Genomic DNA, 13749 nt, shown 5'->3' on the forward strand with positions numbered 1-13749 from the left:
AGTTTTGAAGTCCTGCATGCAAAGCAGGGATTTTAAGGTCCCTTATCAGCCCCAATAAGGAGTTCTCCCAGGAAGAGAATAAACCCTTCGGATGTACTGGATATGCAACACATTACTACGTACAGTGAATGCCTCCCTCTGCTGTTCGAACACAAACACTATCCTTTCAAATTCCTCACACTAACGTCCGGGCGCCGGGGGACTGCTCGGACGCTTTAAGGATGTCGGCTCGCCCCTCAACAGGCTCATTGATTTCATGAAGTCCCCCGCACTCTCAGAAAGACTCTAAGAAACACGGCCCGGGAGCTTCTGAACGAACGCCTCCAGAGGACGGCTCCCGAGTTTTGAGGGGCTTTAGGTCGGTCCTCCAGCATGCAGATGAAACATTACGCTGCGTGGACGCGCGAGGTCAAAGCGAAAAGGGCCGAGGACGGATCGGCATGAATTTGTTTTTTCGGATGGGCCCAAGTCACAGGGAGCAGGTGATTGCATTTCGGGAGGGGTCCAGGTACGTTCAGGGGACCTTTTGAAGGATTCTTCATAACTGCGAGATATGGATTTGGGTGGGACGGGGGGGGGGGGGGGGGGGGGGGGGGGGGGGGGGGGGGGGGGTTGCCTGTGTTCTCTGAGTGCTCCTGTTCTCCATGGTCCTCTTCTACACCAATGATCACAGAAGACTTCATAGACGTATTCCACGGACACTTTGGATATTGGCCGTTTGACAGGCCGGTTGTGTGGTTGAAGTTATTCCATTCACATTCATTTAAAGTCCTACCACAAACGGTTTCTACTATTGGTAGATCATTTGGCTATTTTGACTTTGTGGTTCTTTTTTGCTCGACTGTTTTCGTATCTTGCGTTTCCCCGTTTCTCCTTAACAACGAATGATTCGGTTTTTTTTCCTTCATTGAAAACATCCTCATTTTCTTGCTCATCTTTATTTCCTCGGTTTATTTTACACCTGTGATGTCGAGCATCGGCTGCATTTGTTGGTCTTTTTTTTTTTTTTTTATCCCTGGTGTGAATCAAACCGAATCTGCTCTGACAAGTGCTAAATGAATGAACTCGCCCTGAACTCACAATCGTCCGGCGGCGCCAATAACCCACATTGAGCCTGCTTGTACATAACCACTTTTTGCTTTAATGATTACAATCAAAAACATTTGTACAACATTTTCAACATTAGAAAATGGATGCGGATTTTTTTTTTTATTATTTATTTTCCTTTTGGGCTGACAGTAACTGCTAAGAAAACAAACTGAGGGACAGAGAGGTGGAGACTGCGTGGGGATGTAGTAGTAGTAAAAAAGAGCTGTTTCCTGGAGGGACCAAACAGCTGGTGGCGTATGAGGAGAAACGTCCGTGTTTACTTTGCCATTTTCAGAGCATTTGCATGGCAGACGTGACATTTTCCTCCTCTTCCTTCTGCCACCTTTGTGTCGTTTGAAGCGGTGAGCGCTCGCGGCCGGTTTTGGGCGCCGCGTAATGAGAAGCTAAGACATATCGAGCCAATACCGTCTCCGACCTCACTTGCTGTCCTCGCCGTTACTCAGCACTGGTGCGCCCAAACGATAATCGGTGTTTTACACCAGCGCTCTACACAGAGATGGAGGAGGGGTGGATCGTGGGGAAATGTAGAGACAAAAGGGGGCCACCACTCTTTTATCAAACACGTGAAGAAAAACAAGGATGACAAAAGGGGCATAGGAAATACTGATAAATAACAGGGGATTCAGAGCCATAAACAGACAGTATTGGATATTTAGGACTCTGTGGGGGGTGGGGAGGGGGGCGATGTCATCTGAGGTGGAGGAGAACGGGCAGCTAGCCTTCAAGTAACGGGATATCCCAGTGCAGTGTCCTGTGTGTCGATTGGGCGGCTTTACATCATGGAGCAGGATGTTTTTCCTGGCTGCACGCCGCCGTCCATCTTCTCTGCCTCCAGGATCATCCTCCGGAAAACTTCCACAGCCGTCTGAGAGAGAAAAAATGGCACACATACACACACACACACACAAGATGCTGTCACATGTCTCCGTCACACCACTTTGATTATGAATTCCAGTCTCACACACACACACACACGCACGCAAGCACACACACGCACACACGCACGCACGCACACACACACACACACACACACGCACACGCACACACGCACGCACACACACACGCTGGTTTTAGGTACAACAGGGATGCCGTTGTTTCTTTGTGTGCGTTTAAACAGAGCCATGCGGTACTTCTCGCTAACTTGATTCGAAGCCGATTAGCGGACTTTCTGAATGTGCAGCTTAGTTGCGGAGAGGGAAGTGCATCCACCAGAGAATCGGGAGAGGGTTAAAACATGGATTTCTGTTGAATGTCAACTTATGTTGGTTAGACTTTATCTCTTGTGTAGTATAGATAGAGCTCCACCTTAAGGATAATAAATGTACATGAGAATAAGGCTTTTGTCAGACCAGTCACATGACACATTTGTCTTTATTCAATACACAAATGGATGTCCATCATCCATCCATCCATCATCCATCCATCCATCGACTCCACCCCCGTATCCTTTAACTTGTCCATTGTTCCATGTGAACAAATTGCCTGATCCATACATTTCATTCCAGTGGGATGTCGTAATGCACCACGACATTGCTTGCCAACTGCCATGAAGATCACGAAGGAGAAGAATATGTCCGAAGCGCGATCAACACGAGCTGCGCTCACACCTCCACTTTCTCTCGGGCACCTGTCGGACGTGTGCCACGGCAACAGGCAGTTGTGAGAGCTCAGATTGACTAATTGACTTCCTCACACATTTTGGGCTGCACTCGTTCACAATGGGGTCCATGAAGACCCCTCGTTGACATGGGCGGACAACGACCGTTGCCTCATGCAGACCAAAGCTGTAAAGCGTCAGGCGGACACACAGATGCGGAAAAGTATGACCGGGTCTTGAGATGGGGTCATGGGGGCACCGGAGGTGACCCGCGAGGGACCCTGGGAGAGAGGCGGGGGCCGCACACCGGACAGGGCGTCAATCAAACACAGCCGGGCCGAAACACCGAGTCAGACCGTTCACACTCACATTCACACACCTCCGGGTAATTTAGCCAGTCAGTCAACCTGACCTGACTGTAATTGGACTGCGAGAGGAAATCCACTCGAGTATAGAGAGAGAACCCGCACGCTCCACAGAAAAAACACCCAAACCGGTCGGCAGGTTTCAACCGGGTCGTTTTCAGGCCCTATATCAGCAAATACTGTTTTAAAAAACATGAACTTTGATAAGAATCACATCCAAAAATACTTCCTGGTGAATATCATCTGTGCAGCCTCAGGTCTCACCTGGTTCTCTTTAGCGGAGGACTCCATGAAGGCAGCGTTCCAGGATTCGGCTAATGCTTTTCCCTCTTCACAACTGATTACTCTACAAAAAAGAAACACACACACACACACACACACACACACACACACACACACACACACACACACACACACACACACACACACACACACACACACACACACACACACACACACACACACACACACACACACACACACACACACACACGTGGACATGGACAGCAGGCCAGTGAGGATAAAAAACACGGATATTTCATAAGGAGATTGCAGTGTTAACTTTTGCTCCGATTCCGAGGAAATGTGCACAACACTATGAGAAACAGTGGCTATAGGCCAGCGCCATGTAAATGGCTGCTGCCTTTATTTAGGTCACCTCACCTGCAAACCAAATATTAACATCTGCTCTCTGTTTATCTGCTCTCCATCCTAATGAAATTGAGCAGAAATAATGATTTAAACTGGCAAGTGCTTTGACCCATATTCATATACCGATACCGTATGTGTGTCCCTAATGTATATAGTGGATTTGATGAATAGTTCAAGTGCGCAAGGACATACCGCTCCATATGTAGGTCGTTCTTGTTTCCAACGAGCATAATTGGTACTCTGCATTGGACGGGAAAATAAATGGCACAACGTCATTTTACGCACGATACAGTATAGAATATAGTATAAATTACAGAATATAGTATAAAAATACACAATAGGTGATACTCACTGAACTTTTCCCACCATGTCCAACAGTTTTTCGTGGATAACTTGTACAACTTCAAAGCTGGAAGAGACGAGGGGAGAGTTTCTTTTTGAGCTTTCAACCTCATTGAAACAGAGATTTGTGTTTGTCTTTAAAAAGGTGATGAGGTGAAAGTAAACCTTTTATTAGATGTAACTGAATAGACCAGAATGTAACCGTTGATATCTATGGAGTAAGTCTGCGGGAAGATGGAGTACTCGTCCTGCGGGGGACGGAAACAGAGGGAAGAAAAATTGCACACAGCGTTGCAGGTTGAAGAAATAAATGACGGTGAATTAACTATGAGACAACATTGTTATACCAACACATTTTTACGTAAAAATCAATAAAGCACTCAAGAGGCTAGTGGAAAAGAAAAAGCACTGCATCATACCTGTCCTGCTGTGTCCACCAGCTGAAGGTGGTACTCTTGTCCATTTATCGTGATCATTTTAGTAAATGCTGCAGTTAAAGAGAAAACACACATTTTCGAAATGAACCAATGGAAATGACAGATTAGACGTTTGAATTGATGGAGGGCGAGATGAAATAACAAAGCCAAAGTTAAAAAGAAAATATAAACAGTAGCACAGGTCCATATTGCACACGGTCGACTGCGTCTTCGTCACTGCATGTTTTTCTTCCGTCTGCAGACCTTGAGACATCCAAGGCACAGACCTGGTGCGGATCCATCTCGGTACAGGCACGGGACCACTGAGTTCACTCGGCGCAGGAATCCGTCGATATCTGCCTGGAGATGGGTTATATTATCTACAGCGGGACTGGGGGATGGCGGCGCCCGAGGCGTTTTCGCAGACATTGCTGATACTTCACTTTACGTTGACCGTCGCAGCGTTATTTATAGATTGCCCACGGACCGCACATCGGAGAGACGCAGGGTTGGCATGTGAGTAAACACGCTGGCAGGAGGAGGAAACGGCCTACAGGTGAGTTTAGACTCAGACCTCTGGAGTGTCTGGGGAAGACGTGCGCTTAAGGAGGTTGCTGGATTCTTCTCCCCTTCGGCAAAACCTACTGCCTCAAGCAAAGGATCAAGGATCACTCTCTAGGCCGGGGGGGGGGGGGGGGGTCCGGCCAATCAGAGAGAGTCAGCAGGGTTTTCGCTTGGAACACACACTATATACCGGCGGATTTCTGAAAAGTTTTCCCTGATCGAGCGTTGGAAAGTGGTGGAATCAGCTGGTGTCGTGTTTGGACACGTTGGATTAGAGGGAACATAAAACCCTGCTGGGTAACAATTCACTGTCGTCGTCTGTCATTTTTCAGTGAAATCATGTCGGGCAGTCATCAGATGTCGACATCGACAATAAAAAAACAACGTTTGCATAAAAGTTGTTTTTCATCATTTTGTCTGGCATCACACTTTCCATTCCATTCCTCATCAAAGTTCAATGTGGAACACAAGCAGTGTAATCATATGATATTGATATCAAAATGATATTGTGATACTGTAGTAGAGATGAATAATGAATTGGTTGGTAGGTTATAGGTAAGATACATTGCAGAAGTGTTGGGATAGCTCTAGTTTGGTTCGCTTGTTGAACCTGCCGACTGAATGTGCGTAACGTTCAGTGTCAAGATAGTAAATCAGGGTTTCCCCACTGTATTTTACTCCTCCGACATCATTATAGAAATTAATATATATTTAAGAAACATGAGACGCGCAGGATCTGGGTGTTTGTGTGTGTGTGTGTGTGTGTGTGTGTGTCTGTGTTTGTGTTATCGAGGTGCAATCCCCCACTTACTGTTTTCTATTGTCGGGTCATAGGAGTCGACAAACTGTCCCTCCACAAACTGAATCGTCAAAGAGGACTTTCCTGCAAAAACAAAAGAGGAAATGATAATAATATTTTCAATAATCATGAGTAGAAATGGAGACCCTTCAGAGGTGAGGAAAAAGGTCATGAATGTTGAATGTCATGTGTATATATTTTTGAGTATGTATATGTACATTTTTTATGTTTACTTTTGTGTGCTCCTTGTGACTGTCTGCTGGATGTCTACATTTCCCTCGGGATGAATCATCTATCTATCTATCTATGTATATCTAAAACGTTAAATGGTTCAGATGTTTTCACAACTGTCATTGTGAAATTATGAAAGGGACGTGTGACTGATGACCATATCAACATTCTGAAGATGATGATAATAATAATAATATAGAAATCCTATTATGTAATACGATACATATGCATATAATAGCAGTAAAGCTAAGGCCGCACAATCTAAAAGCCACGGGAGCTGTTCACAGATTGTGTGCAGAGGTTAGATGAGTAACAGTACAAGTCCCCGTGGGAATATTGGGCTACATGATGGGTGTTTGTGTTGGAGCTGGGCCTCCGGCTCCAGACGCAGTGCTGGCCCCCATACGCGCGTGCCATCTTGTAGTCGTCGTCCTCCTGAACATCCTTTTACCGCACACACACACACACACACACACACTGCGCCTCTTTTTGGTCACAAATGGGAGGAAAAAAATATAAAGTGCACAGTAACAATGCGTCAAATCCGCGGTGCGCGGTCCTGCTGCAGGGCAGGGCCCTTCGCGCAGCACGGCTCTCTCCCACCTTGCGCAGCTCATCGGTAGGCGCGTATCAATAACATCAAGCATCTATCCGGTGCACATCGTGAGAGGCCCCATGTGCTGTAAAAATAAATAAATAATATGAATAAATGAATAAAACCACACACGGGGCCGCGTCTCACCCGGCGACGCTTCGCTCTGCCGCTCCGGGATGTCGCCGAGGTGACAGATCGCACACTCCCTAGAATTTAAGTTTATTATAGGAGGCGCTCACCGCACCTCTATTGACCCGAGAGGCCGCGGAACACCGAGCCTCTGGGTCGCATCCAGAAGGCCCCTTTCAAAAGGTGTGATGCCCCCCCCCCCCCGTCAACATTTGCGTGCGCTCGGTACACTCACCCACGGATCTGTAGCCGAGGATGGCGATCTTTCGTGATTTCGGCTGCGGCATGTCTCCTGGTCCTGGTGTTTTATCGCATCTAGTCCTCGGGGTGCAGCGCAGCCTCCAACCGGAATGGCATCCAACAATTTTCAGGAGGCGCACAGACTCGACATGTACCAGCCTCCAGACGACTTGCGGGGGGGAAATCCTTCGCGTGTGCTTTTTTTTTTTCTTTTCTTCCTGAGTTCGTGAGGAAGTCAACGTCCCACAGCTCGCGAGGGGGAGAGAACAAAATGTTATTTCAGGTCATATGGAGAGAAGGGGGTGGGGGGGAAGCATGGAGTATCTAATAGATCTACAATAACTGCGTCACTCCCCTTTGCGAGGTCATGAATTAGTAATTACGCGCCCCACGCCGATTGGCTGCGCGCGCGGCGGAGGAGGGCGCCGGCGCCCGTTGTAAAACTCTGATTGGACGAGGCGGCTGTTCGTCCGGCGACGGAGGGCGGGTTCTGGAACGCGATTGGCTGTCACGGGCCCGACGACGTGCCTGGGTGGATGGGAGCGATGTCATTCATGTGTAAAGGGTCAGGGAGCAGGAGGACGGATGAGGACGTTGTCGATTATAGAAATATACTAGCCGCAGTGTTTCTGTTATGAAAGACACGATATCTACTGTAAGTCAGTGTGAAATTATTATGATAAGATAATCGTTTGATATATATAAATATATATATATAGTGCAACTGTGGGGAGATCTGTCATGTTACTGCAGCAATGGAGGGTCAAAAATAATAGGAAAGTAAAATAGAAATAATATGCACAGAACATATACAGTGTAACCGGACTGTACACAAGACGTACAAATAGAAAGTGACTATTACAATGTTAAATCCCCTTAAAGCTGAGTGAGTTCATATCATAGAGGATATATAGTAGCCACAACCATTCTATATGGGAATATCAATAATAAGAAAATGATAGGTTATAGTCTATAAATAATTAATACAAGCATAATAGCCGTGCAAGCTGTGGTGGAAGGTATAAGTGCATCTTATACAGGGCATGTTTACAGTTTAAAGTATTCCACTACATTGATTTTTTTATACAGCTATGGCTGATTTACAATAAAATATCATTTCTATTCAAAAGACATGATGAGCTTACATAATATGATATTTCGTATTGTTTTAGACTACGTCACAGTAAAGGTAATTGATAGCATCACGTGAGCCTCATCAGCTGTTCAGTTATCATGGAGCAGTATAGGTCCAATTTCAATCTGGTCTCTTCGGCTTAAAAGCACAAGACGTCCCTGAAGTGACAGTTTTCTAACTACAGACTCTTTGCTGATGAAGATCATGTAGCACAGATGCTACTAAATGGACGTGGAGATCAGGTGGTGTTTGGTCAAGAATTGAACCTGAACGTTAAAGTTAAAACTATATAGGTCCAGTTTGATCAGCTAAAACATTAAAATGCTGCTTATTGGCACCAGTAACACTCAGAGAGGAGCGATCAAGCGAAGTGTCATGAATAATTTACCATCGACAACACTGCACTACAATATGCTGGTAAAGCTTTGAAGGGATTTTTTACTTTTTAAAAAAACATTTGTACTCAGTGGTATTGCTTAGTGTCACAAAAGTAAACAAACTGACCACTTGTTTCTCCCTTTGCTCCAAATCAGAATGATAATGTTAATTATTTTAAAGTAAATTCTGAGTGAACAACGATAAACGAGTGATAAATACAAACATGAATGCCCAATCGTGGCTGATGGAAAAACTATACTTCCAGTTCTTTGAAATGCGTGTGGAAATCTACATCTGACGGAGGATCAGTTGTATTCACATTCCATTATCAAGTTTAGTAAGTTTTGATTGCTAATGCGGATATCGTTTTGATTACGTCTTTACAGGTAAATGTTGTTTTACACCCAAATATTTAAAATGAACTATAATAAATGCATAATGTTTTTTTCTACTAAAATTTGGTTCTGACAGTGTGAGCAAGTCCCCGAGATATCATTTTAGCCATCATGTATGTATGGAGATACCTACCCTATGATTTGAATTAACAGGACGAGAAACCGTCCTTCACTCACTTGGCCAGTAGATGTCACCACAACCCCATTTATATCTCACACTGTACCCTCTTACAGCACCGCAGGCCTATCTCTCATTTAACCATTGCACCGTTTATTCCCACAGAAACACCACCTTCCAATCACTGTTTATTTCCAAGTCTTGTCTTTTTTTGGGGAGTTCAGAAATGCGTGAAGCATTTATTTTCTCAAGCTACAACAACGAGACACGCTCTCTCAAAAGACACTATCGCAATAAGCAGACTACCTGAGCATACAGTCTAGTCCATTACAATTGTTAAAATACCCCCGTGTCTTAATATAACTGAAAATTTAAACCAAACCACAGGCACGCAACAATACCACAGGAACTAAAGCCACAATTAGTGGGTTAAGCCCCATAGACAGACACTGGCATTCGAGGCAGGCGCGGCGAAGGTGGCGAGATGATGAGAGTGCTGCTTGCTTTATAAACTCCAATCTCCAATCTTATGTGTGTCAATCATTTCTTCGCACTTCACTAACACAAAGGGATGAAGTGAAACTGCACTTCCTGGAGACGGGTCCAAAAACTGCTGAGATTTTCACATTGTTCTCACAGCCTAAATGCCAGAGTTTTTTTTCTTCTTTTTTCTTTTGGGAAGAAACGCTCTTGAAATAATTATATACTCTCTCAGAAATAGCCCACGGGCCCAAGGGTGTGCAGTTTTCCCTGCCCTGTGACCAATGGAACCACTTGTTTCCCTGTCACGACCGGGGCCATTACTACTTAATCACAGAAATGTCCAACTTGCCCGTCAGTAAGACCCAACAGTTTCCCCCCTTCCACATACACTTCTCAGCACTGGAGACGAGAAATCACCGGTGTCAGCAATAGGCGATTTGTTCTGCATGACATTGGGTGTCAAAAAAAAGAAAAAAAGAAAACACGACTGAAATTGCTGAAGGCTGCCTGCAATCACTGGACGGACACACACACACACACACACACACACACACACACACACACACACACACACACACACACACACACACACACACACACTTTCTCTGCCTCTCCCTTTTCCAATCTCTCTCTCTCTCTCTCTCTCACACATGCACACACACACACACACACACACACACACACGCGCTTGCAGGAAAATTACGATGACCAAGAATAGGTCACACTGGTGATACAGCCATGTCCTAGCCAGGGATTTCAGTCTGCTGACAAAGGCCAACAATAAATACCCCCTGCAAGAACAACAGGTGTCTGACAAGATTGTTTCACTTTAATAAAAGGCTTACGCGAGTCTGGGAGAAGTAATACATTGAGCTCTTTCAGACACGGTAGCCTTTTATTGCTTCATCCCTTCCGATTGGAAAATGTCTCTTTCCTCCCACCAGCCCCAACAATTAATCTGGCACGTGTGCACCACGTCACCGGCGTGATTAAGGGGGTGTTGTTGTCCGCGCTGTCACGAGATCAATACTCCTGCCACGAACGGGGCCATGTCGCGGGGTTGAAAATTCACTTTGGATTTCCAGGCTGCACGCGAAACCTAGTGGACATGCAGCTGGGGCCCTGTGGTTTTTTTGAACCCTGGGCGTGCGGGCGCCGGCGCCGGGCCTCTTTCAACTCACTGTGAAAGCACCCCTGGCTCCGTTAGTATGCCGGTCGGGTCGCCAGCGGAGCGAGTCAGCCACATCCTCCAGCTGGGCCCGTGCCACCAGCGGGCACCTGGACCCGCTCGCAGACCTCATGAAACGGAATGCATATTTAACTCAGGGGAATGTATCTGTGTGTGTGTGTGTGTGTGTGTGTTTCACCAGCGACTCCGTATATCTGCGTGATGCCTGGAGGACACCCGCTGCACTTTCATTCTGCCCATCTTTGAGACTTTTACCTACCCACTGGATGCAATCTGCCGGGTTTTTTTTTTTTATAACCGGCAGATTCGCACTTCGGGCTGTGCCTCGGCCACTGGACTGTTTCCAGAGTCACACAGCCCCTGAAAGACAGCCATCGTTATCCAACTCTCACAAGGTGTCATTGTAGGGATCCAATGATTACCATATCAGCGCCACATGAAACATTTATGGCTTGCTGGCAGTGGCGGGCTGGCAGGCATCCTAATTTCTAGAAAAAGAGCTTGTCGGGTCCTATTGTCCCTGTAGTTTCTTGGTGGTGGGGCGTGAACGATCGCCGGCTCTGAAGCTTCTGTGCTGTTTGAACTTTGTAATGTGGGTTTATAAACCGCACCTGACACACCGCTGGGGCGCAGTTCAAGCAGACAACTCACAAACATCCGACAGCTCCTTTGCAATATGGCGGCATGTTCGAACTGACATGCCGCCAAACCGGCTCCCGAGGGGAGAGGACATGCCCTGACCTAAAAATCTGCTCTATAAGAGCACAAATAGGAATCCGTAACAATTCAACATTATCTTGGAATATTTTTCACCTTCCTCCCTTGAACTCTATCGCGTAATCTACTAATCTCTTTTCCCCCCGGGCCACACGCCACGGTATCTGTGGTTAGATCCAGCCAGATTCATCTTGAGACAAACTGGAACAACGTGATGAGCAGATAATAAAAGGCGCCCGGGGGAGAACCTCGATGCGGGTTAACTCCGCCGCGTGAAGATACCATTTGTAACGATGGCTGGCCCGGATCAACGGGGGAAGTGCAGTGAGCAGAGCTAACTGGGCGACAAAGTGAGCGAATCAGTCCCGACGCTGCTGATGCAGCAGATGGGGGGGTACAAGCCAATTGTGGCCGTGACAACAGCGAGCGGGGTGATGAAGTACCACCAAGCGGCCTATCTGGGTCTCACCTGCTCACAGCGACTGTTCCAGGCTACCGAGGGCCAAACTAAACAGTTGTACAGCGAGCACAGTCGTAGGGTCGATCACGATGAGCCCAGCCGTCAGTGAGATCGACCGATTGACGGAGTCCAGTCTCTGACCTCGTCACTCCTGAGCAGACTCCCACGGGTGATGAACTTCTCGTCCCCCCCCCCCCCCCCCCCCCCCCCCCCACCACCACCCATTCCTTCAGCACCGGGCAGCAGCCGCCTTGTGGCTTTTCCTCAATAAACCACATTGAGTTGGAGGTCAAGTTGGAAACTGCTAACCTTCAAAACAGCCACTTCTTGACCTTGGCAGTTCATCTATCCGTCTATCTAAATAAAAAATCAACATTTGAATCGTGGACATGAAATGATGACGATTGATTCCTGTCCCAGTGTTCAGCTTCCAAACGGACGTGATGGATTCTCCCTCAAATTTTCCCTTGCTGGTAATTTGCATCGCTGAGCGGCTCCTTTGTGTCACCTGCAGGTTCGGGCAGAGCGGAACCGTGGCCAATTTTCCAGATGGCCATTCATATGTGTGACATATTGTCCACTTTTGATGAGAATGCACTGCCGCATCTGCAGATTCCATTACTTGTGTGTGTCTGTGTGTGTGTGTGTGTGTGGGGGGGGGGGGGGGGGGTGCACAAATGGTAAGTGGAAAGTGTCCAGTGGAATGAATATTCACATCTGCACCTGCTGAATAATGGACGATTATCGGCTCAGGTGGTTCGCCATCCACGCCTGTTCACAAGCCTTCGCCCATTTCGCTGTGCTAATTTTGTCTGGAATACTTGCAAAAAAAAAAGAAAGAAGAAGCATATTTCTTGCTTCCTTAGCCGACCTTGTCTCATATTCTGTCTAAAGGGGGAACACGGTCTTCGATGAGGAAGCTGGCTTCGGGGAGGAAAGTGTCTGCAATATGGATTCTAAAGAGCCCCGGGTCTTGGCAGGTACTCCGTACACTTAAGGAGGACAGAGACACCCACGGCAAAATTCTGTGGCAGCGGGGGCCGTACCTCATCCGTCACTGCCAAAAGCCTCAACAGTAATGAACAAGTAATAATGGTATGTATCTTGAACTTGAGTCTCTAAAGGTAACTCATCCGGAGACATTATTGTGCCACATAACCAGATGAGCCCCTCTCAAATGAGATCATTTTTGTCACCCCGAGGACTGGAGGGTGTAACTGTTCTCCGAGTGAATAACTCATCCTCATTTGGCCCTAATGGGACTCGGCATTAAGGTGTTGCGTGAATGTGAGAGGAATGGTAAATCCTATTTTCCTGTCATTTGAATCTCAAGCTGTTTACACACAATCTGTTCCTCTGGTAGAAAGAAGGAGTCATCTGTGGGGGGGGGGGGGAAGAAAAAAAAAAACATGCTCAGGATTAAAAAGGAATGCGTTTAATGAAGATTCATGCCTCACAGGATTATGATGAAGTGTTAGACGGTGGTGTGTTATGGAGAGGTATGTCATGATGACATCTCTCTGTCACAGAAATAAGCACTATTTTTCTCTGTCCATTCATCCTCCTACCTACCCAGCTTCTCTCCCACCTCTCCCCCCCATCTGTCCATCCATCTCAGCTTTGTGCGGGTATTGCAATGCCACAGTTAACCTATAATGAGCGCCTTTGCATATGTTCCCAGCCGCGTGTTGCCACTCCGGGGGATATGTTTGCATGCGAGCGGAACGCTCTGACGGTCACAGCTGAGGTGTCATTTTTCATGTAAATAGAGGATAGCAGGGTTGTAGCAATCCTGCCACACAAGACCAGTAGCACAGATCGCTTCCTAAAACTTT

At 46.7% G+C, this 13749-nt stretch overlaps 1 protein-coding gene across 1 annotated transcript; it reads right to left on the reverse strand.

Annotated features, from left to right (window-relative positions):
* Positions 1 to 1118: 1118 nt before the first annotated feature.
* On the reverse strand, positions 1119 to 7387 carry rheb (Ras homolog, mTORC1 binding). Its single transcript, XM_035633945.2, has 8 exons — positions 7035 to 7387; positions 5857 to 5928; positions 4485 to 4552; positions 4231 to 4313; positions 4076 to 4132; positions 3916 to 3963; positions 3337 to 3418; positions 1119 to 1975 (listed from the first exon to the last, which is right to left on the reverse strand). The coding sequence occupies exons 1-8, from the start codon at positions 7084 to 7086 to the stop codon at positions 1883 to 1885; spliced, it is 555 nt and encodes a 184-aa protein (XP_035489838.1). The 5' UTR covers positions 7087 to 7387; the 3' UTR covers positions 1119 to 1882.
* Positions 7388 to 13749: the final 6362 nt, after the last annotated feature.

The sequence above is a fragment of the Scophthalmus maximus genome, chromosome 5, assembly GCF_022379125.1.
Source record: "Scophthalmus maximus strain ysfricsl-2021 chromosome 5, ASM2237912v1, whole genome shotgun sequence".
Taxonomy (NCBI): domain Eukaryota; kingdom Metazoa; phylum Chordata; class Actinopteri; order Pleuronectiformes; family Scophthalmidae; genus Scophthalmus; species Scophthalmus maximus.

What these genes read in the sequence shown, in the direction of transcription:
- rheb (XM_035633945.2), bottom strand. Translation starts at nt 7,086, where the DNA reads ATGCCGCAGCCGAAATCACGAAAGATCGCCATCCTCGGCTACAGATCC. An exon ending in TGACCCGACAATAGAAAACA is followed by an intron (nt 4,553 to 5,856) that starts GTAAGTGGGGGA and finishes CTTTAACTGCAG; the next exon opens with CATTTACTAAAATGATCACG. An exon ending in CCTCCGCTAAAGAGAACCAG is followed by an intron (nt 1,976 to 3,336) that starts GTGAGACCTGAG and finishes TTTCTCTCTCAG; the next exon opens with ACGGCTGTGGAAGTTTTCCG.